This window comes from Heteronotia binoei, chromosome 11 (genome assembly GCF_032191835.1).
Source record: "Heteronotia binoei isolate CCM8104 ecotype False Entrance Well chromosome 11, APGP_CSIRO_Hbin_v1, whole genome shotgun sequence".
Taxonomy (NCBI): domain Eukaryota; kingdom Metazoa; phylum Chordata; class Lepidosauria; order Squamata; family Gekkonidae; genus Heteronotia; species Heteronotia binoei.
This window is the reverse complement of record NC_083233.1, coordinates 50324379-50348827: the sequence shown is the minus strand read 5'-3', so window position 1 is coordinate 50348827 and position 24449 is coordinate 50324379. Positions and strand designations below refer to the sequence as shown.

The following is a 24449-nucleotide window of genomic DNA, read 5'->3' as shown; positions in this document are numbered from 1 at the left end:
AAACTGAAGAGCCACTATGAACATTCACAAATTTTAAGGCAGTTTGTGAATAGCAGAAATGAGGGGTTTAAATGGTTCAGAACCATTTAAACCCCTGCTTTCTGCCCTTCACAAAAAACCACTGAGCGGCGGGGAGCGGAAAGCAGAGGTTTAAATGTCTCCAAGTCATTTCAACCTCTGCTTTCTGTTCCCAGTCACTCACCTCTGCAAATGACATGGAGTCATTTAAACCTCTGCTTTCTGTTCCCAGCCACTCGGCTGTTTGGTGTAAATGGAACGGAATCATTTAAACCTCTGCTTTCTGCTCCCTGTGAAAAGCAGTGGGGAGCAGAAAATAGGATAATGAACCAATATATGAAGTATACGCTGTATGGGTGGGAGAGTAACCCCACCTTCTATTCCTTATAACCTCAGAAGCTCCCAGTATGTTCCCAGCAACAGATGGCTTATGGTGCGTGATCTCTGGAACTCAATGGGAGCTTCTGAAAATCTAACCCATCTCAGTCTGCCTCTGTCAGCCTTGGATTCTATTTTATAGTAGCATTTTACAATCCTTACCCTGACACCTGAGCAGCTACCCTGCAAAGCAGACCTTTAATGTTCAATCGAGAACTAAAATGTATCCCTCTGCCCAGAGCCACCTAGAAGGTCCACAGCTAAACAAAGATTTGAACACTGCTATCTTCTACCAAGTACAAACACTCTTGTCATTGTACAAACTGATTAGAATGATTAAATAACACTTCTCATAAATTAACATATACGAAGTAAGGCAGTAAGGCTTCAATCTTGACTTAGGATTCTGTGGCCACCTTATGCACCATTCTATTTTCTCTAGTGTATTTATTCTGCAGCTACAATTTGTCCTATTGCAGCTGCACAGTAGCATCCAGCAAGCACCTTCCATTTAAATCATGGGGGTTCAGGTTTTATATAAACATTTTAGGGAACAGAAAGGAACACAAGGCGGCAGCGGGGGGGGGGGGGGGACGGACCTACTGTTGAAACTGACCAAATTTCTTTTGAAACTGACAAGCAACTGCCAAACCCCATTTTCCATATTACCTAGAACTAGAGAATTCTCTGCTGTGTTACTGGACACAGCAAAAAATGGAAGTCACATGATCTCATAATATTGGGAAACATGCTGAGTGTACAGAATGCATGGTACAGAATGCACTGACGCTAGGTACAGAATGCACTGACGCTAGGTATTGCAAGCTGTGATCACTGGCAACATGTTTGAGAGTGCGTGCACACCTGTGTAAAGTTGGCTTCAACTCCACCATGCTTTTGCACAGGGCTGCAGTTTGTATGGGGGAGGAGTCCTCTGGCAGAAGCTCTGGAGATTTTTTTTTAGTCTTGTGTCACTAAGTTGAAAAAAATGGGGAGGGTATTTTTGCAGCTGCATAGCTTCTTATTCTTCCTGCCCTTTCCTGAAAATCTGAGTAGTTTTCTCTTTGTGATTCTCTAATTTGATCCTGCACACTGGTTGTGATCTCGGCAGTTTTTTAAAGCCTGTGTGGATTGCACGCTTTCTCCAAATTGACTGATTCCAAGCAATTCTTAAATCTGGCAGTTCACAGAAGATTCACATGGCTCCAGTGTCATTTTAATGTTAGGCTTCCAGAGATTGGCAGCATGCTCTCCCTAAATTTTGTTCACTAAAGCTTTTTTTTTTTTTTTAATTATTGTGTAGCTAACCACAGCACACTGAGTTACAATATAACAAAACAACATAAATTACAATCTGACATATAGTAGTTTCAGAGGTTAAATTCATACATTCTGTAGTCCTTAACCTAAACACATTTCTTCTATTATGTTAGGGATCTCTTCTTGATCCACTAAATATTCTAATATCAGAATCCAGACTAGAACAAAGTTTTTTGAGTAACTTTGGAGCTCACCATCTGAAACGTTTGATGTGATTTTGCCATGATACATAAATTCCATAATGTTTTATACTAAGGTTGTATTTGTGGGTTTGTTTTGTTTTTCAAAAATGTGGCTATGGTATTTTTGGCTGCATATAATAAAACAGACACTATTTCTAAGTTTCCGACACTTTTTAGTTTTTCATGCACTTAAAAATATATGTTCGGTTATACTTGTTATTGATTTTATTCGCTTTCCAAAATTCCTTAAGTTTAGAGCATTCTAAGCAGCAATGAAGGTATGTCCCTAGTTGTCCGTAGTCTTTCCAGAATTTTGGGTTACTAGAAGAGGAGATATGGGCTATTTTTTGTGGGGTCAGATAATAAAAAGATAATGATTTGAACGCCTTTAGTTTTACATCGGTGATATCTGAATTAAAAGGTGGTGAGTTCCAAATCTATTCTTCTTGTGATAATACTAATAGTCCACCAAATTTAAGGCGTATTTTTTGTAAAATTGTGAAGTGAAACTATCTGGACCTAGACCTTTGTTTACTTTTTGTTTCTTTATGGCCTCTAGAATTTCTTTATTTATAATTCGGCTATCCATGTAGTCTGCATGTTCTTGTGTGAGTTGTATGTAACATTGGCAATTTGAGAGAGAGAGACTGTTTATATTTTTGGAGCTGTAAATTGCCTTCTAATATTCTAAATTAAAGAAGAAAATGTTTTCAAAGCTTTAGGCTTCCAATCCCAGTGTTGCTTGCTCTTACATCTCATGTCAATTTCACTTGGCGCTGACAATCCCCAGCCCCCTTATTTTGTTTGCATGCAGCACTGAAACCTTTTCTTTTTTTGCACTGTGATATTTCCATTTGCTTCCTCTCCAATCTCCTTTTCAAGTCAATACCAGAAGGGAACTAAACTTTGTGCAGCTCTTTTTAAACCTTCCCCCCATCACTAAATTTTTTTTATTCAGTAATCCAAGACTAGCAATAGTCTCATATCACTAGACTCATGCTGCTTGTAAAAAAAAAAATTAATGAGGGGGAAATGAAGCTTGTACGCTGATGAAGGAAGAAGGATGGCAGAACGTGCAGAGGTAGTAGAATGACCTCAGTGTGGGTGGGAAGTGACCTTCAAGGGGTGGCAAAAGGGCAGGGGGAATCCCAGGGAATCTGTACACTGTTTAATTATCTATGGCTTGGAAGTGAAACAAGGGAAACATCAGCACAAAAGCACTCTCAGAAAATGCAGGTAAATAGTGAACAGAAAGCAAACTGAGAGCTGAACGGAGGAAAATCAATGCAAGACAGCAAAGAAAATTCAACAGACATGCATGATGAAAGCTAGGGAAAATACCCATGCATAATAGAGCAATATATGCTCAGGAACATCTTCCCTAGAATGAAATATACTAATTGGATCTGCATATTCCAACTTCCCACAGAAGGAGATCATAATGTTCTTGTCTCTAGCAGAAGTAATTTTCCTGTGCCGGGAAGCCTGTTCATGTTACAGACCCTGTGGCAAAGTTTGTAAGGACTTTTTGGCACAGCAGCATATCAACCATATTGCAACATATTTTACATACCCGTATTTGCCGGCGTATAAGACGACTGGGTGTATAAGACGACCCCCCAACATTTCCACTCAAAATATAGAGTTTGTTATATACTCACCTCCGGCCCGTCCCTGCATCTCCCTGTGACAGGCACTAGTGCGCAAGTGCGCATGTGCGAGCTCTGCGTAGACAAGGGGTGGGCCGGAGCACCGCTGCTTCCCGCCGAGCAGAACGGGCCAGTCACGCCGAAAAGGCTGGCACCCTTGTCTTGCTGCTGATGCTCGCTGCAGCCACGCTGATGACCCGCCGTGGCCGCGCTGGATACCGCGCGATACTGGACGGTATGTAGAATGAGGTGGGTGGGCATCGGGAGGCCACTATGGGCACCGGGCAAGCATCGGAAGGCCACTATGGGCAGCTATGTCTATCCCAACTGAAGTGCACCCGTCGTATAAGACAACCCCCCCACTTGGAGGCATGTTTTTCAGGGCAAAAAAGTCATCTTATACGCCAGCAAATACGGTAGCTTTGCAACATGGTTGTACAATTTACACTTCTACTTAGAAAGTCAAATTTCATCAACCATTAATCTTTATTATATTAGTGTTCTTTTAGAGTGCAGCTAGCAGTTCTCAGACATTGATACAAAATGTGCTGTTCCACAGCTTCTCAATGAAGAGCTAGGTTCACAAGGTATCCATTTAGCAGTTAGATAAGAAATGTGGCCATTCTGGCCACACATGCTCGACTGTCAAGCAAGTAGTATGGCAGATACATTGGCAAGCCATGTATACTGAACAATTTTCCTTCTGCAATTTCTAAAATATTCACTTTTGATTTACATTAATTTATTATTGTTCTGGCCTTCTCACAGTTCTTACCACTGTACCTTTAGTCTGGAGTTGAAGATGGGGATAAAATCATTAGATGGGGCTGCTGAATGTCAAATGGTAGACTGCTTTACCATTCTGGCAGCCTGGTGACCACGATGGACAAGCTAAACATGACAGCAGGAAATCTGTGATTTATCTGTCCCAGTCACAGTGATAATACAGTCTTATTTCAACCACAAGATGTGTACAGTCACTGCTTTAAAGATTATTGTGGGAAAGTTGCCAGCATCACACCTAGCCTAACCTTGCAACAACTCAACTAATTTGCGTATGAATCATATGTCATTTACCTGCTTGTTTTAGAACTACCAAGTGATTAACACATCAAATAATTACTGTCATTCAATTACATATTTATACGTGTCTATTCCTGAACTTCAACACATTCAGGCTGGCTCAGAACAGAAAAGGTGAAATAAACAATAAAATAGGACCAAATAATGCCCATACCAGACAGGTGGAAAAAATCAGTGCAAAAAGCAGAAAGATCTTATAAGCCTTTAAAAATGCTGTCAAAGCGGAAGCTTTCCAAAGTTCTCACTACAGAACACATAACAACATTTTAAAGGATATTTAATAAGCAGTAGTTTTTCCTTATTAAGTACCAGACATGTTAATAAGAAGAAAAATAATCTTAACAAAAATCTCATCGTGGCCACATACTACAACATAGAGGGAGCAATAGTGCCTGACCAATGGAAATTAGAACCGAAGACCTTTGACATTTTCTTTCAGCATTGATTTCCCACTTCTTCACTGGAAAACTGCATTGACAATTTGTTGCAATGGTTTCTGGAAGCATCTTTTAGTATGACATACTGGCACTCACTTAGAAAGTAAATGCACCCTCACATGACCAAACCTATACATAAAGATCCACTGGATTGAAACACAAAGACCCAGCCTACCAGCCCTGCCTCTCTCTCCCCTTCTGCTTGGCCAAGCAAGGAGAGCAAGAGGCAGCAACTAGTGGGTTTTTCTGCTTCTGGCAGCCACTGGCTGTGAAAAGCAGGAAGACCTGGTTTGCCGGCTCCACATTTTATGTCAGGAGCTTTTTAAAAATTCGAGTGCCCCTCAAATTTTTAAAAAGCCCCCTGACACTAAAAATCCTGGCTATGCTCCTGAGCAAGAGGTTCCAGAAAATCATCCCTCATGGAGCCCCAATAACCTTTGATTTGGCTTTAAGCACAGGCATCTTGAATTTACAGATCACAGACTATATACAAAGAAAGGGAATAGCTGACTTCCCATTCTGAATAACTTAACAAGAGGCAGTGTAGTTGAATAAATGATACCGAAGCTGGGACCACCTCAGCCATGATTATTGTATTTTGGCTTCAACATATTACCATGAAATTGGAATTATAGCAAGCTGCTGAACAGAGTTGTAGTAAAGACAAATAAAATAAAGATTCTAAAGCACTTTGTCTTTTATATAGTATTTCCATGTCAACAATGTGTCTTTGCAAACGACAGAATTTTGATTCTACTTCTGGTAGTGTGGCATAGCCTACCAGTTCTTCTGTGTGCACAGAAGGCTATAATTCTATGCCTCCAAGTTGTACCTAAAATGAGAAAGGAAGGTCAGAGAGGTCGGCAATTCTGTGCTGCCAGTAACTCAAGTGAGTTTAAGGATGCTGAAAAAAGACACTGAAACCCTGATCCTCTCTGCTCCCAATCACTAAATCTAGTCTCTCTGCCCCTAGTGACTTGCCATTCAGAGCCCATCTGTATCAACTCACTGACCTGACTGCAGTGTGTGTAGGGGGGCAGTTATACAGAGTTCAACCTTCTGTGCTATAAAGAGAAACACACTAACAGGAGAGGAGAGGGTTATTCAGATGAAAGTTCTAGCCTTACTATTCTGCCCTCAGTGACTTAACTCCAGAAAGCAGAGGTTTATGTGAATACCCTCAAAGAAGCAATGGAACACTCACCATCACTGCTGACATCACTTTAAACAAATCAGAAAGGAGGGTTTTTTAGCTGAGAAGATATTACAATCAAGAGCCAGATTCAAGTACAGCAGCACCTTAGAGAGCAACAAAATGGGTGTCAGCTACTGAGAGGCAAAGCTCCCTTTATCTCTGTGGTGCCTAGAATTATTAATGTGGCACCTAACATTATCATCAATAATTTTATCGAAGCCTCTCAGTAAAGCTCAGCAGAAGCACAAATAATATAATTTTCCATCAGAATATTTTGTTGTATGACACAGGAACAAATACATGAAGTTCTTGTAGTTGCTTGTTTATATATACATTTAACTTTACACAATTCAGTGGTGGTATTTGAATTCATTTCTTAAGAGGGTTACTAGGTTCGACTCCAGAAATATCTCAGGACTTTGGGGTGGAGCCAGGAGACTCTAGGGTGGAGCTAGGAGCAAGGTTGTGACAAGTATGACTGAGCTCCAAAAGGAGTTCTGGCCATCACATTTAAAGGGACTGTGCATCTTTTAAATGCCTTCCCTCCATTAGGAAATAATGAAAGATGGGGCATCTCTTTTTGGGCTCATAGAATTGGACCCTCTGGTCCAATCTTTTGGAAACTTTGGGGATGTTTTGAGGAGAAGCACCAGATGCTATGCTGAAAATCTGATGACTCTTTCTCAAAAAATAGCCCCCCGAGCCTCTGATACCCACAGATTGATTCTCCATTTTACCCCATGGGAGCCAGTCTCCATAGGGAATAATGTACCCTACAGACATTGCCCTACCCCTGCTCCACTTTCTGATGACCCTGAAGTGGAGGGGAGGGCCTCCAAACCACGAGGTCCCCTGCCCCCAACTGGGAATTGGCAACCCTATTTCTTAACATGATACTTTCTATACTGTGTCCTATATTCAATTAAATGAAACATTTTAGTGTGATAATGGAGTTATGAGAAATAGGGGCTCATGAGAAATAGGCTAGAGAGAGGTTAGTTTTTTGTTACGATGATGACAATCAGGGTTATCCATACATTTATAGTATATAATATAATTTATAGTAGGAAGTGTTATAATATATACTTTCATCATCACTTTTATGAAATTATGAGAAGCTGCACAGAAGTTATGATGAGGTTTTGTTGTAGCAAAAAATTATAAAATGTGGTCATGAAAATACAAAACTCTGAAGGCTGAAAAAATTAGTCTAACCCATATATTTAGGAGAAGCTGTGTGGAAGCAAACTTAAGGGATAGTTAAGCGATAAAAGGAAGCAGACACAGTATTTATACAATGGAGTGCAGTTATAAATTGCTGAAATAGAATTAAACCCAAAGAGAATGCATTTGCATTTATATCCTGCTCCCCCACCCCCCCCAGTTGGGATTCAAAGAGGCTTCGAACATAGGCTTCCCAATCCCCAGGTGCCAGCGGGGGATCCCCTGGTTTTACAGGCTTCCCCCCTCCCCCAGCCAGCTGGCCGGCGGGGGAAGCTCCACCCCCACAGCCATTATGCACCTCCAGGAACGATTCCCATAGGGAATGATGGGGAATTGATCCGTGGGTGTCAGGGGCTCTGGGAAGGCTGTTTTTTAAGGTAGAGGTGCCAAATTTTCCATATAGCATCTAGTGCCTCTCCCCAAAATACCTCCCAAGTTTCAAAAAGATTGGACCAGGGGGTCCAATTCTATGAGCCCCAAAAGAAGGTGCCCCTATCCTTCATTATTTTCTATGGAAGGAAGGCATTCTAAAAGGTGTGCAGTCCCTTTAAATGTGATGGCCAGAACTCCCTTGGAGTTCAATGATGCTTGTCACACCCTTGATCTTGGCTCCACCCCCAATGTCTCCTGGCTCCACCCCCAAAGTCTCCTGGCCCCACCCCTGAAGTCCCCAGATATTTCTTGAATTGGACTTGGCAACCCTATTCGAACAACATTCTCCTTTTCTCCCAACAGCCCCGGAGGTAAGTCAGGCTGAGAGTTTGTGAAGGGCCTAGGGTTACTAGCAAGCTTCCATGACAAACTGGGAATTCAAACCCAGGTCTCGCAGAGTCTTAGTCCTCCACTTTATTATTATACCACAGTGGCTTTCTAAGGAATGTCTCTTTAGAATTACTTAAATGCATATACTCATTTGTCTGTGTAGAAATGAAGTTTATAGTATTTGAACTTAACATATAACCTGCTTATATCACTGATCAACAGTATTCATAGTTATTTGTGGTTCACTCATTTTACTGAATGTTACATATTCCTGTTACTCAAGATTAACATTATCTTATCTTTTTAAATTTTTTCCTACTTTCTTTATTTTAAAGGTCACACTTGCATGTTTTGGGGCCTACTCCCAATCTCATACACTACCATGGTGATGCAGAGAAATATTTTGAATGGGATTTTGCCTTAAATATACCCTTTCCCTGTTATAAAAAATGTTTACAAACAGCAAATCTGTGTTATTTCTGACTATGTCACACAAATTTTCAATTGAATTTCTAATTATCAACAGTTTCTGGACGTGGTCAGCAAGATACAGAGTGGCATTACAGTTTTGGACTAAGGTCTAGGATGGGGTGGCCAAAATTATTTAACGCAAGAGCCAGACAGAATAACCATCAGAAGTTTGAGAATTGCAAGACATGAACATCAGGTGTTTGGCAGAAGGAAGGCAGGCAGGCAGGCAACTTTAACTTTAAATGCATTATCCAAGCCATCTTGGTTTGGAGAAGTGATTTAAAGAGACAAGTGCCTTCTCCAAGACAGCCAACGGGGTGGTGGGGTCTTCAAAAGCCACACAATATATGTGAAAGATATATTGGCCACCCTGCAATCTGGCCACCCCTGATCTAGGAGCCATAGATTCAAATACCCAGCTTACCTAGTGATCATGGCCAGTCACAGACACTCAACCTAACCCTTACCTACCTCACAGGCAATAATTACAGATATTTGTCTTTAAGAAAGGCATCTTAAGAGCTCTTTTGCAGAAATGAACATAACTCTTGTGATGCCTTCCTTAAAGACTAACATTTTTATTCCAGACATCTCAGCATCTGAAGTGGATTCATTTCCATTAAAAATTTATACGAGATTCCCACTGTCCCCTATATATATATTCCATCATAAAGTTTATACAAGTCAGAGTTCATATCATTACATTAATTGTTCTATTCTGCTACAAAAGACTAACAGGGCTACCCATCTGCAACAAATAATCACAACCCTATGCTTGAAGATGATTTCAGCCCTGTTGGTCTGCAGTACAACAGTTAGATTTGTTCAGTCGCACCTTAGAGACCAGAGGTTCAAGAGTCAAAGCTTCGTCAGACACAGTAGAAACGGAGATCTGAAGCCTTAGAGAGTTTTTGATTCTCGGAATTCTTTGATCTCTAAGGCGATACTACTGGACTTCATTCTAAAACCCCTATGAAATTCCTGAAATTCTTTGGTCTCTAAGGTGCTACTACTGGACTTCATTCTAAAAACCCTATGCTTGTTAACTCATAAGTGAAGATCCTCCGAATCCATTTGGTTCCCCACGTAAGCGTGCTTCAGACTGTAAATGCATTGAGAGGATGGGATCAATAAACCCATGGGAGATAAAACTACTCAACGGCAGCACTGGGGCCGTGATGCCCGCTCTCGCCGGAGTGAGCCCCTCCCCCGTTATTTTCCCCACGCTTCTCTCTCAGAAGGCGGCGATGTTCCTCCCACTACAACTGCTCTTAACTGCGCAAGGGCTGGCCCGAAGTTGTGGGGTCTGGGGATGGGTAGGGAGTCAGGCCGGAGCTCAGCCCTCGTGCTACTGGGCGAACGGCTGACACAGTATGGACGGAACCCTGGGACGACGACGCAGGGCTCGAACTACGAAGACGTCCCTGAGGCAAAAAGCCGACCTCCTCCTCGCTAAGCAGAAGTCGGCAAGGATTCGTCGCCCTCTACAGCACCGCAGACGTCTCCGCCCCGTTTCCCCCACCCCTTACTCCACCGGGCGGGAGTAGGCCCAGCCCCCTTCCTCCTCCTCCCCCCCAACTGAAGGAGGGGTTGTGGTACCTGCCGCCGCTCGTTCGCAGCGCGACCCCCCCGCGCAGCAGCTTCAGGGACAACCCCGCCGCCATCTTTGCGCTATTGCTCCTGCTCAGTCACCCGTAGCCGCTACTTCGCTCGCTCCACAGCACGCCGCCACCTCCTCCTGCCACCCGGCCTTTCTTAGAGAAAGCGGGCGGGCCCATGGCGAGAATGAGGCGGGCGCTACTTGAGCGACCTCCTCTCAGAACTGCCTCCGAGTCCGCCTTCGGCTGCGTTTCGCGTGGAGGCAGGGGGTGAGAAGAGGTCTTTAAGCTCCGCAAATGGCTTCCCTGAGGAACGCTGGTGTTGCCTTTGCAATGATGAGGAGGAAGGGAAGTGAACGCCTTGGCCGGCCGTATAAAGCAAAGGCACTGTTAGGGGAGTTTTAAGAACTCGAATACAACTGCCCTCTTTCTCCAAGCTCAATCTGAGAGAGAGAAAAGATCTACCCATGGTTGTTTTTTTTTGCTTTACAAAACACACGCACAAAGCCCAAAACAAAACAGTTGCGTTTTTTTTTAATCATTCTGATGCAAGCAAGACCAGATCACGCTAGCACGTTGAACAAGGTTCAAAGTTCTTCCTTTATAGGATAAAACAGACAAAAGGTCAGGGTTTGATATTTGGGGAGGGGAGGGTTCAAAAATTCTGTATTCAGGCATAATTCAGTCATAGTTCAGAGTACATTGTACATTCCTAAGAGGAACATGTGGAAAACAAACCTACACTTTCCCCTGAAAGAGAATGATGGCAGGCAGCCCGGTAGCTAGGGGTCACAGGGGAGGGGGTCATGGGGATGAAAGCGGGAAGCTGGAGAGGCTGGGACCCAGCCCTCTTTCTCTCCCCCCCCATGTGACTTAGAGCCATCCAATAAGATTATTGGCTTGCCCTTTAAATGGCACTGGAGTGGGAGGCAGAGGGGCAGCCCTGGGATGGAGGGTGAGGGGCCCCAAAAACCCCATTGGGGCCAGACCCCATGGGCCCCTAGTTAGCTATGGGCCTGATGGCAGCGACCCTGGATTGAGATTAGAAGGTCAAAAGAACAGATTTTGGGTAGTGTGTGAATCAGTGTGAATCAGCTTTTGAGTTCTCCAGCAGTAATTCTCAAATACCATATGCTACTTTAAACCAGAGGTCCTCAACCCCCGGGCCACAGACTGGTACTTGGTCGTGACCTGCCCTTAACCAGGCCACCCAACCTTGCCAGCCCTCCCCTCACAGCCCTGCGCAGCCTCACCACCTCCTGCCCGTGACACCTCCCCCCCCCCACGATGCCTCCGTCTTCTCCCTTCATTTTTACAATATTAAGGCTGGGGAAGGTGCCGCAAAGTGTCTTCCAGGCTCTGTAAAGGCTGACCCCCTCCCCCCGGCTGATCACATGAATGGCGGGGAAACCGCGGCAGCCAGTGGCCCAGGAAGGAAGTGGGAAGGAGGCAAGGGCTGCATCACTTTTTCAGTGGCCGCTCGCCGCTACTGCCACATTTTCATGCGGTTTCCCCGCCAATCAGGTGATCGGCGGGGGGTGGGCAGTCGGCCTTTACAGAGCCCAGAAGGCACTTCAGGGCCCCTTCCCCAGCCTTAATATTTTAAAAGCAGAGGGAGGAGGAGGTGTGGTGGGGGGAGGCTTTGTGGCCCGGGGGGGGGGGCTGGTGAGGTCAAATTCAGTGCCCCCACGCTGCTGGCTCCAGGGCCGCAGTGGGCCAGCAGGCCCTGGGGCCAAAATGGTTGGGGGTCACTGCTTTAAACATATGAAGAATGTTTGCTGCTAACAGAAACCATTCTGATTACCAAATAACTTTAGGAGGAGTTTTGTCCGCTTCAGGGCAACTTAGCTAGCTCTGCTTGCTATGAGATAGGGATGATGTTACTGCCTATCTGGTGCAGATGTGCATTCAGACTGGCCCACATGATCAGATATCAGTTCCTCTGGGTTAACATGTAGTTCCATGTTATTGTATTGATTTTCACTTCTGGTTCTGTACTGGTGCCTTTAACAACTTCCTGCTGCACGGAAATTTAATGTTAAAATTTTCTTGGCATGAAGCAAAGTGGTGGGGAAAACTTCATACAACATTTACGTGGGGCAGTCTTCATAGGAAAAGGACTAGCAAATATAAGTAATCTCACAAATTTCATACGTGGTGCTTCTTAGTTTAGAACTGAAGGATTTAAACCTTTTTGGTTGAAATATTACTAAAATTAACTTCGAAAGCAAGTTGAAGCCAAGCTGTTGGGAGGGGAGACATCACAGTTATGTTCCATAGTACTCTGTTACACATATATACATTCCCTCAGTAATTCTTATTAGCCCTCCTTTCTGCTGTATGTTTATGTTTAATTGTTACAAACTATATATTTGATTGCATTTTAAACATTGTTTTTAATTAGGGTTTGTAGAATCTTTCGGGCTCAAGTGCCGTGTTCTACTGGAGACAGTTTTCCTTCCAGACGTTTCTCAATGCACAGCAGCCAAGAAGGTCAGAGCGCCTGCTCCGGCTGCAACGCCACTGAGGATGTTCTCCACAGCTGAGAACGAAACGTCTGAAAGGAAAACTTTCTCCAGTAGAACACGGCACTTGAGCCCGAAAGATTCTACAAACCCTAATGAGTAGATTGGACAGGAATCTGATACTCTTTAATAATCCTATCTTTAATAATATATCTGATACTCTTTTATAATCTTTATTGCATTATAGAGCTTAAGATATTACTAACTGTTACGGCCAGAAGGCCAATCCATTAAAAGAAAGAAGTTCCGGGTGTGTGGGTCAAAGAAGCAAGCACTTTATTTAATGGTTTGCAAAGCGTGGGAAGATCAGGGCAAGTAAACCTACCCAAAGATCTTCAAAGTCTGTGTCGCAGCACAGCTCATTTTTTAAGCCTACCTTGTCCTGCCTACCCTGGCTCTGTCAACCAATTGGCCAACAGCCAGAGGCGTCACTAGGGTGGGTTGCACCCTGGGGCCAAGTGCGTGGGTTGCACCCTGGGGCCGAGTGCGCCGGAGGGAAGCGACCCGAAGAAAGAGCTCGGCCGAATGGCGCTCTTTAAACTCTGCTTGCCTTAAAAGTGAAATCCGGGCTGTTTGTACCTTCTGGGCTCTGATGTCACCGCCTCCCTCCTTCCCCTGCCACCTCTCCCCGCCTCTGCACATTTGCCCTGCTTCATAAGCCGGCCCTCGGCTGCCCGCCCCGCACTCCACCTCACGGGGAACCACATTCTCTCCGAGCGGCGGCCGCCACAGCACCGCCTCGCCTCAGGTGCCTCTCGACGCAAGCCCCCCAAACCCGAGGAGGGCTCTTCTCAGAGACTTTCGCCTGCCTGCGGAGAGCTGCGCTTTCCTCTTCCCTCCCGGCCTTCTCTCGCTTCTCCCAACCTTGTCCGCGGTCGCCACTGCCTTGAAAGAGCCTCCCCGCGTCTCCCGCCAATAAAGACCGTTTTCCTCCGCTGTGATTGCTTGCCGCCTGCCGCCTTCAAAGAGCCCTAGGGGGGCCAATGAGAATGCTCTGGGGGAGGGCCAATGGCCCCCTTGGCCCCGCCCTAGTGACGCCGCTGCCAACAGCCTCACAATCTCTTCGCCCTATCCCCGTACACTCTATCACGCACGCAACCCGTGTTTCTTTTCCCCCTCCCTGTTCTCCTTAAGATATGTTTTGGTGTTTTTATGGCTGTGAAACTTTGGCTCACTTTGAGGTTTGTTTCTTTGTTCTGAAGCTAAGGATGTAAGCCCTTATCTATTGGCTGCTAAGCAAAGCGGTCCCTTCTGCATAACTGCTTGACTATGCTACATCCTGTTATGTATGTCCAGGTGTCTTATATCACAAAATAAAACATAATTTCCTCTAGTCTTTCTACCTTATCATAACTAGTAAGTGGATTGTGGGTGCAAGTTTAGAAGATCACACCCATAAGGCCATTGTCCTTGAACGTGGGATGGTTTTCATTTGAACATTACAAACATGCAGAGGAACTTTACATATCCTGCTCCCTTTGCACCAGGCAGAATGTCTGAAACCATTCTCAAGGAAATGTTCTGATTTTACCCATCTAACAGCTAAACTCAGATAACATTACATCAGTTCAAGGCAGATAATGCAATGTGACCTGAAGAGTTTTCTGTGCCATCTCCTGCAGTTGGTTTGGTGTTTGATGGAATATAATTGTTTGATATTTCAGCATCTAGTTTACTGTGTTATGTGTTGCAATGTCCCATTGTGCCAGTTTGTTCAGCAGCCCCCACCCTATATTTGATGATTATGCAATTTTATAACTCTTGGTTGGTGATTGCAATTTGCTTAATTAGTAGAGAACTATCTTGGAAAACTTGCTTCGCAAGCACTTTTAAGGTGTGGAAGATGGAAGAGTGATCACATCTCAGTGGGGATGAAATAAAACAAACATACCTTAAATTTCAGAGGGGTAGCTGTGCTAGTTTGCTGTGACCAAAATGATAATCTTGTAATACTTTAAAGATTAACAGATTTGCTGTGGTAGAGGCTTAACTATGGTGTTCATTAAAGTTTTGTTTTTCCCCTTTGATTACTTGGCAAGGAGAACACAGGATGCTGACTAAGCCCTACCCAATGCCATAGTGGATAAGCCCTAAGGAGAAATCACACTTGCTTGGGAGAGGTCCATCTCAGATATCAGTCAGTTATCAATTAAGAGGCCATAACTATCAGTTATTTTATTTATTTTTTAACTAGATGGGATATATAATTTCCACCTCAAGCAGTCAGATGTCTTGTGCCAACTCTGTTCCGTCTTTTTTTAGGTTAACATGAAAATCAGATAATAATAGGAGCTGATGCAATTTGCTGTGCAAGTAAGGAAGATATACAATCCAGTCTAGTGAGGTTTCACAGAGAATGCAGATGTTTTCAAGCCTCACAGAGTTCTGTCTTAAACAGATAGCCTGCAGGGAAAAGGAATAAGAAAGGAGTTGTCTCCTGCTCAGTTATGTCCCTCTTGCAGACTGACTCTGTCCGAGTATTCAGCCAAGGCCTCTATGTGACAAAACATTTGTAATGTTTTCCATCTGTGCCCAGGAATGGGGCCCCTTACCCCGCCCATCATTTTTTTTCTTTTAGTTGTTTCTTGCAGTTGTTTTTTTACCATTCTTTTTCTGTCCTTCCTCCATATATTAGGAGGCAGTGCCTAGCCTCTTGTTTTCTTCCTATAGTTTCACTCATTGTTCTGGAATCCTGATATGAGGCAAGAGAAGAGACAGCTTTATGTTGCATATCTGCAATCATGACAGCAGTGACGGCCACCATCCTTGTTCTTACCACAGTTACTCTTCTGTCTACAGGTAAGGATGGCACGGAGGAAGAAAACAGCTGACCCATAATACTGAATAGATTGTGCAACCTATTAAATGTGCCCTTTATTAAGAAGGAAACATAAGCAAGCATATCTCCTCAGGAATGCTCCACCATTCTGTGAATCTTCTCATTGCTGTTTAATTTTTGAAATAATGCTACATTAACTAGTTTGAGGTAATATCCTTCCTAAATTTCCAGATATTCAGAAGGAAAATAGAGGGAGACAATGTCAAGTTAGCAAGAGACAGAGGGAAGGAATGAAAGAATTGAGTCATAGTGAAGGGATAGGAGCAAGGTTTGTTACATGTACTTGGGGCAGCACTTCAGCTAAGACCAAAGACAAGAGGGCTTGTCTTTGAAAAGATGAATTTTGATTTTAAAACCAACACACATGGCACTAGAGAAGTGTCCAGTGAAGGAACTGATTTCTCAAGGAGTAATTTTTGATTCAGAGGGACCAACAGCAATATCACTATACAGTTGCTTTTGAAATGAAAATTTGCAGTAGTTTGGGAGACACATTTGCTGATGAGCTGAATAAGTCTTATCTTTTTCTTCTCTATTCATCCACCATCTACTTGAAGCTTCTTCATTAACTTACAATAAATGCTGCCCTCTGTTCTTGCAGGAAAGAAATTCCGATGGTGCACCCTTTCTGACCTGGAGCAGAAGAAGTGTGCAGAGCTTTCCAAAGTGCTTCAGAGTGTGTTGCCTCCTGCCACAATCAGTTCCTTTGCCAGAGTTTCCTGCATTAGAGCTCATAACACCCATGACTGCATTGAAAAGATAAGGGTAAAATCTTAAGAGTTTATCCCCATCACAAATCTTACTTTTTATAGAGCATACATTTCAGTACTGAAATTATTCCTTGTGGGATTCAAGTATTCTGGCTGCTAAAGTAAACTTGTCAGCCCGATCTGCTTACAGACTCAGCTTCTCCCTGTGCCAGTGTGTGATAGAGGTTGGGAGCATATACACCAGATCCTCTGGCTCTCTGGGCTAGTTGGGTCAGCGCAAGAGGCTTAAAGAAGGATCATGGACTTAAATAGAGTTTACACGTGTACCCACCCCGTAGTATAGTAATCCATTCCTTAAAATGGCAGAGAGGGAGATGGATCTTAGCCACAGGGCACAAATCACAGGAAAGTTCTCGCACAGCTACCAGTTTTGTTTTGGGGGTTTTTTTTTGGTTTGCAAAGAAATAATTGCCTGCTTCCTTTAAACAAACTTCAAGTAGACCTGCCTTCAGGTTAAAAATATTAGTTTGAAAAGCAAACTGTACCTGAAGGCAAGAGAGGGTGCTGTTATTTGTCAAGCCTGTTTTGAAAACAGGAGTTGCCATGTGGAACACTAAGGTTGTAATCAGGGCTTTTTTTGAGCAGGAACGTACAGGAATGTAGTTCCAGCTGGCTTGGCCAGGGCTCCAGCTCAAAAAAGGTCTCTGGCAGAGGGAAGGCACTAAGCAGCCACACACTTCTAGACTGCATGCTCTGTCCTCTCTGCTACCTCCAGCCTCCAACAGGCTTGCGAAGACAGTGAGAAGCACGGAGCCAACCATAAGCGCCTCTTCCCAGGAGAAGCTGGGCCTACTGCCCCCTATGCCGCATGTGGCTCTCTCTCTTTGGCCATGTTGGGGGGGACACAAAAGGTCTCTCATTGGGCTGTATGAGAACACACATCCATGAAATGTAGCTGATGGCACTGTACTGTTCTGTGTCAACATGCAGAAAGTAACCTATGGAATGGGTGACATCACTTCCAGTGATGTCGGGGGTGTGGCTTAATATGTAAATGCGTTCCTGCTGGGCTTTTTTGGCTGAAGTCTTAAGAAATAGTTCCCTGTGAGTAAGCCCCACTGAATAAAATGGGACATATTTATTTGTTTATGTTATTTATTGTAACCTTTCTCACTGGGGATCAAGGTGGATTACATAGAGTGACTCAATACAATCGACAGGATGGGACATTCAGTAAACAATGAAACAGGATATGGGTTGTAGAATCAATCAGAAAACTATAAAAAGAGAACTAAAGTAAAGCCTAAGTGTTGACATGACACATTAAATTAACAGTAGGATCCAATTTACAACAAACTATATACAGTAGTATAGACCACAGACCCTAATAATGAAAAAAAAATTAATAATTTAGTACAGTGCTAGCCTGTTGCCTGCACAGAAAAAAGCCCTCTCGAATAATTCAGTTTTGCATAGTGTGTGGAAAGCCTGAAGACTGGAAGCCTTCCTGACCTCCTCAAGCAAACCCTTGTAGGATTGTTCTCTAAAAGTGTATCATTAGGCTTTTCTCCTGGGTCCCTCTTTAATAACTAAAATTAAAATAATGTGACTAAATATTCATAATTACATTGAGGTCACAGTAATTCCCTTACACCTTTCATGTTTCACTGTACTGTTACAGTTAATATTCAGAGGGTCCATAAACTGCCAAATTAAATGGTGGCAATACTTGGTGACTCTTTTCAAACTGATTTTTTATTCCATTTTAGTAACTAGTTGCTAATACATTTTTTAGTAACTGGCTGGTAGTGGAATTTATTTACCTATTCATACAAACCTGCTTGGGTTGGGATAACAAAGTGATACATTTTTGAGGGAAACTGCTTTTTTCCATTTTCATCTTCATTGTGCTTCACTGTGGTGTTCTGTTTAAAATGTCCATAACCCTTCCTACAATGCCACTCCCCGCCGTGCCATCTTCCTTGACCTTATTTTTTACATTATAAAATGAGCTCTAGAGTGCTAAACCACTATAGCACTTCAGTGTCATAGCGGCACTACTGAGATGCATTGATGCATCTTAGTAGTGCCAATATAGCGTTGAAGTGCTATAGCTGAAGCACTCACCTTGGACCATTAAAAAAAAGTCAAGGAAGATCTTGGGGTGGGGGGGAGGGGGAAGCAGCACTGTTTGAAATGGCCATAGCACTTCATAGATGGTTCATTAACAGAAGGAAATTCACTGTATGAAACTCCCATCCCTGTATTGCTTTACTTGAAATTGGGCCAGCAGCTAATAACATCTGGCTTAGAACCATAATGGGAAAAGGTCCAGCGTCTCCTCCTGTGGAGTACTTGGAAGCCTTGTAGCCTTGGAAAGTAGCACAGACCCATGTTACTGTTGAATGTCTTGATTTTATGTTTGTATGTAATCTATTTTATGTGATTTATTAATATTGTAAGCTTCCTTGAGGTCCATAAGGAAAAAAGGCAGCTAATAAATAAAATAAAATAAATGTTTGAATGAAGAAGATTGCTTTTTTCAATCTATTTACAATGCTGATTTTAGTGATCTCAAACTGTTGTAGAAATAGCTAACAACAGCCAACATGCCAGGGTAGGGATGAATGCAGAGAGTAAACATTCAAATATTATTTGAGTGACTGTGTGTGTGCAAAATATCTGTTATAGGAGGACGTGGTTCTGTTTTGGGAAAAACAGTTATTATTGTAAGCGGTTTCACACTTGATGCACAACAGATTATAGTCCATAAAGTGCTAATACTTGTTAGTCAGGCCTCCCTCCTAACCTGATTAAAATCTTCCGTGATTGGAAGTAGGATGTTAGGCAGACATTCCAGACATTGATTGGGAGAGCCTATCAAGCTAGAAGAATTTTACTTGAAGATATTCTAGTACTGTTTTAAATAGCTTTCTTCTCTCCCTCCCCCCCCCTTTTTTTTCTAATAAGGTGAATAAAGCAGATGCTGCCTCCTTGGATGCTGGAGATGTTTATTCTGCTGTAAAGCTTTATGGCCTGACCGTGGTGGCAAAGGAAGTCTATGTGGAAGGTCAGTTATCATTATCACATGGGTGCTGCCAGTATACTACATCTTTTCAGGACAATAGATACATAAAGAGTCCACTGAGCCTAGCCTGGAAATCAATACAATCCCAGATCTGCATTTTTGATGGGTTGATGGCACATGTGGAGAGCAATGGGAAGGTGGATCATGGAGTATCTCATGTGCTGTGGAGGCTCTCGTCACATCTTTTAGGAAGGCAGAGTTCCAACCGCAGCTGAAGAGTAGGTATATCTGGATCTCAGAGCAGTACTTAAATAACTGAGCTTCTCAGTGTGTTATTGCACTGTGTTGAAAAGTTCTTTGATGTCCTAGTAGTAAATCATATCCTGAGATCTTGAGATAGTATCGTTTGGAATCCAGTTATTTGTCCCAGAGCTGGTATAATCTTTATCCTGTTTTACCAGATACAGCAATCCCTTAGAAGGAGTAGCTCTTAAAGTTTTGAGCTTACATTTGAGAGTTCTGATCCGAGCTTGAGTTTTGAGGGGTCTCAGGCTGAATTTGGCCCACAGTGGAACTACCAATACGTATTGGGAACTCCAGAAATCAATTGCGAAAATTTCAGCAGTTGGTTATCCAAATTTTCATTAATTGTTTCAATCCAAATTGGAGCTGCATATAATAGTTGAGCAACAACTTTAGCCTTAAAAGCTGTAAGGGCAACACACTTAATGCTATGAAGTTTTGAAACACAATAACACCAGCATACATTAGGAGAAGATTGTTATGTAATATGCCTTTGCTTCTATCACTGCTAACCTCTTAACTCCAAAATGTTATCCTTAAGATTAAAGTTTGTAGAGGAAATGCTGGCATTAAAGAAATTTTTTTACAACAGATCCTATTCCCAGGAAATGCCAATGATAGAGTGAAATACTAGGCTTCCTACATGGCTACACCTCTTGACTCACTGTAGTTCCATAGGCAAATTATTTAATCTCAGCATTGCTATTTTGATTCTTGCTTCAGAGCACCTATCAAATGAATATCCATTGAATAGATAAGTATATGCCTTCCTTTATGCCTTTGTTATAAAAATATTAAGAAAGTTTTAGAATTATAATAATATATTTCTTTACCTGCTCAATCTATTATATGCATACAGAGAAGCTCTACCAGTATTTGTTAAGGTGGTTTCTGCATCTGCACTTTCCATATCTCTAGGTACTTGCATGTTTGCTGTAGCTGTTGCCAGACAAGGAAAACTGAATATCCAAAAGCTGAAAGGTACTCGTAGTTGCCACAATGGAGCCAGATGGACTTCAGGTTGGAATATTCCTTTGGGCTTCCTTATAGCTAGAAATTACCTGATGTGGGATGAAAATCAGCCCCTAAGCCATGGTAAGTGAACAGTGAGAGATCAGATATCCCCAAGACCATGGGTTTGCCTGTTGAAACTCAAGGAAAAGGGAAATCTGCATTAGGATGCAGGAAACATGCATTAGGATCATTGTTCTAATGGATACAATCCAGCCCTGATGAAGCACTTTTAGATTCTACAGGTTTGAGCGAGGAAGATATAAGTATATACCATTAGAAAGAACAGGATGCAAAAGTCCTTAACTTTGATGAGATCATGCCCATCATATTTTATTATATTTTGCAGAAACAACAAGATGGTCTCTCTTATGAACACACATATTTTACTGTGAGAATTTGAATTGATATGACCTCTGAAACTTTGAAAGAGGCCCTGCAAATTCATAACTCTGCACATGAGACAGGCATTTTAAAGTGTTCAAATAAGTGTATGGCTGTTCAAGAATGTCAGAAATAAACAGGAGTTATATGGCATCTTAAAGATTAACAAAAGTTTATCCCATCATAAACTTTTGTGGACCATAACCCACTTCTTCAGATGGAATGAGCGGTTCCTTGCTATGCTGTCATTTTCTCTGTGTGTGCAAAGTGCTATCAAGTTGCAATGGTCTTATGGCGACCCCAGTAAGGGGCTTTCAAGGCAACTGAGAAGCAGAGGTGGTTTGTCGTTGCCTGCCTCGGAAAAGTCTTCCTTGGTGTGTTGTCCCTTTCAAGTACCAACCCTGCTTAACTTCTGAGAGTTGTCATTTTATGTACAGGCATGAAAACCAACTATGTAAAATACCAGAAATACAGAGTGAAATGTAATTATATAACATTCAGAAGGGAATCAAGAATAATATAGAGACTATTAACTAGTTACGCTAAGTAGTTAACACCTGTAATGGGTACAGAGTCTCACTGTGGATTTTTTTACTTGTTACATATGTTAACTATCTTATCAAAATACAGGATTTTCTATCTATTAGGTTACAATTGATTAGTTAAAGCTTGCATTGTTGGACAATAATTAGGCTAGAATCCAATTCTGCAATTCACCAGGCACATTTGGTAACAAATTACTTTTACTTTCTGGGTTAAGCAGCTTATTAGTATTTCTTTCTATTTTCAACTTGTCATCCATATCCTTCCATCAAATTGTCTCCTGAGAGCCAGTTTGGTGTAGTGGTTAAGTGCGTGGACTCTTATCTGGGAGAACCGGGTTTGATTCCCCACTCCTCCACTTGCACCTGCTGGAGTGGCCTCGGGTTAGCCATAGCTCTGGCAGAGGTTGTCCTTGAAAGGGCAGCTGCTGTGAAAGCCCTTTCAGCCCCACCCACCTCACAGGGTGTCTGTTGTGGGGGGGAGAAGATATAGGAGATTGGAAGCCACTCTGAGTCTCTGATTCAGAGAGAAGGGCGGGATATAAATCTGCAATTCTTCTTCTTCCTTTTAAAGATTACAAAATTTTAATAAATGCCACACTATAAATACTACATTTATTCAATATATAAACTCATGCCATCTAAAAGATAGTCCATATGACATAATTAGTAATACCGAATAATATATATATTTACACATGCAAGTTGACATATATATTTTGCTTCCACAGCTATTTTCACATACACAGACACACAATAGGAATCCACAACCAGTCCTGTTCAGTTAATTTCTTCATCAGATGAATGTATAGTCAAAAGCGAATAAAATGATTGTATACTACATCATAAGAACATAAGAAAAGCCATGCTGGATCAGGCCAATGGCCCATCCAGTCCAACACTCTGTGTCATACAGTGGCCAAAAACTCAAGGGCCATCAGGAGGTCCACAAGTGGGGCTAGAAGTCCTTCCACAGTGCCCGCCCCCCAAGCATCAAGAATATAGAGCAGGGGTGGCCAATGGTAGCTCTTCAGATGTTTTTTTGCCTACAACTCCCATCAGCCCCAGCCATTGGCCATGCTGGCTGGGGCTGATGGGAGTTGTAGGCAAAAAACATCTGGAGAGCTACTGTTGGCCACCCCTGATACAGAGCATCACTGCCCCAAACAGAGAGTTCCAACAATATGCTGTGGCTAATAGCCACTGATGGACCTCTGCTCCATATGCTTATCCCATCCCCTCTTGAAGCTGGCTATGCTTGCAGCTGCCACCACCTCCTGTGGCAGTGAATTCCGCATGTTAATCACCCTTTGGGTGAAGAAGTACTTCCTTTTATCCGTTCTAACCCAACTGCTCAGCAATTTCATTGAATGTCCATGAGTTCTTGTATTATAAGAAAGGGAGAAAAGTACTTCTATCTCTACCTTCTCTATCCCATGCATAATCTTGTAGACCTCTATCATGTCACCTCGCAGTCAATGTTTCTCCAAACTAAAGAGCCTCAAGCATTTTAACCTTTCTTCATAGGGAAAGATTGAGACCCTTCAATAATTCTAGTTGCCCTTTTCTGTACTTTTTTCAATGCTATAATATCTTTTTTGAGGTGCGGTGACCAGAATTGTACACAGTATTCCAAATGAGACCGCACCATCGATTTATACAAGGGCATTATGATACTGGCTGATTTGTTTTCAGTTCCCTTCCTAATAATTCCCAGCATAGTGTTGGCCTTTTTTATTGCAATCTGTCTTAACATTTTCAGTGAATTATCTACCACGGCCCCAAGATCTCTCTCTTGGTCAGTCTCTGCCAGTTCACATCCCATCAACTTGTATTTATAGCTAGGATTTTTGGCCCCAATGTGCATTACTTTGCACTTGGCCACATTGAGCCTCATCTGCCATGTTAACACCCACTCACCCAGCCTCAACAGATCCCTTTGGAGTGCCTCACAATCCTCTCTGGTTCTCGCCACCCTGAACAATTTAGTGTCATCTGCAAACTTAGTCACTTCACTGCTTACTTCCAACTCCAACACAAATCATACACACTACTAATTGCATAAAAATACTTACAGTAAGCTAACTATAGAGATCTCTACTAGAAACAATTGCGTATAATAATTATTTTACTGTTGAGGTAAAAGTGTCCATACTAAGAGTTAATCATTAATATGAGCGTATATTAGGATATTAATGTGGTGTTTATTAGCATTTTGTTATCTTGCTTTATTACACTGTTTTCTTTTGTATTTGTTTATCCTCTTTTTTTCTTCAGTGATCAGTGATTATTTCAATGCTAGCTGCATCCCTGGCATCGGAGTTACCACCCCTCAGCTATGTGCTCTCTGCCAAGGGCAGAAGTCTTACATCCGTGAGAAGAACCACTTCTGTGAGTCCAGTGGTGATGAGCCCTTCTATGCCTCAGAGGGAGCCTTCAGGTGGCCTTGAAGTTGGTCTTGCAGTGCAATTTGATGATAACAGCGGGGAAGAAGAGATGCTCATTATTGTAATACTTTTTAAATCTGTGTGCAGATGTCTGAAGAATGGAGTAGCAGATGTTGCTTTCCTGGATCATCTGACAATAAGGAATGCAACAGGTAAACTGAGAAGTCAGTGACTGTTCCACAGTGAACAAATATGGGAAGCCTAGGGCTGCCAGGTGTAGTGTTGAGAAACTCCTGGTGATATGGGAATGGTGCCCAGGGAGGCCTGGGAGCTCAGTGGGGTACAGTGCCGTAATTCCAGAGGATCCCCAGGCCCAACCTGGAGGCTGTGCAACCAAATAGAG

The 24449-nt window shown here is 42.7% G+C and overlaps 2 protein-coding genes across 2 annotated transcripts in view; one reads left to right on the top strand and one right to left on the bottom strand.

Moving 5' to 3' along the window:
* PISD (phosphatidylserine decarboxylase) overlaps positions 1–10495 on the bottom strand; it is a 68008-nt gene extending 57513 nt beyond the window's left edge. Inside the window, exon 1 of the mRNA XM_060250360.1 lies at positions 10319–10495. Within this exon, the coding sequence (XP_060106343.1) occupies positions 10319–10383 (65 nt within the window). The 5' untranslated portion in view covers positions 10384–10495. The remainder of the gene's footprint in view (positions 1–10318) is intronic.
* Positions 10496–10504: 9 nt separating this feature from the next.
* LOC132578989 (melanotransferrin-like) overlaps positions 10505–24449 on the top strand; it is a 36703-nt gene continuing 22758 nt past the window's right edge. The window contains exons 1-7 of the mRNA XM_060249142.1: positions 10505–10587; positions 15550–15641; positions 16283–16446; positions 19362–19461; positions 20641–20817; positions 23937–24099; positions 24194–24258. Of these exons, the coding sequence (XP_060105125.1) occupies positions 10505–10587; positions 15550–15641; positions 16283–16446; positions 19362–19461; positions 20641–20817; positions 23937–24099; positions 24194–24258 (844 nt within the window). The remainder of the gene's footprint in view (positions 10588–15549; positions 15642–16282; positions 16447–19361; positions 19462–20640; positions 20818–23936; positions 24100–24193; positions 24259–24449) is intronic.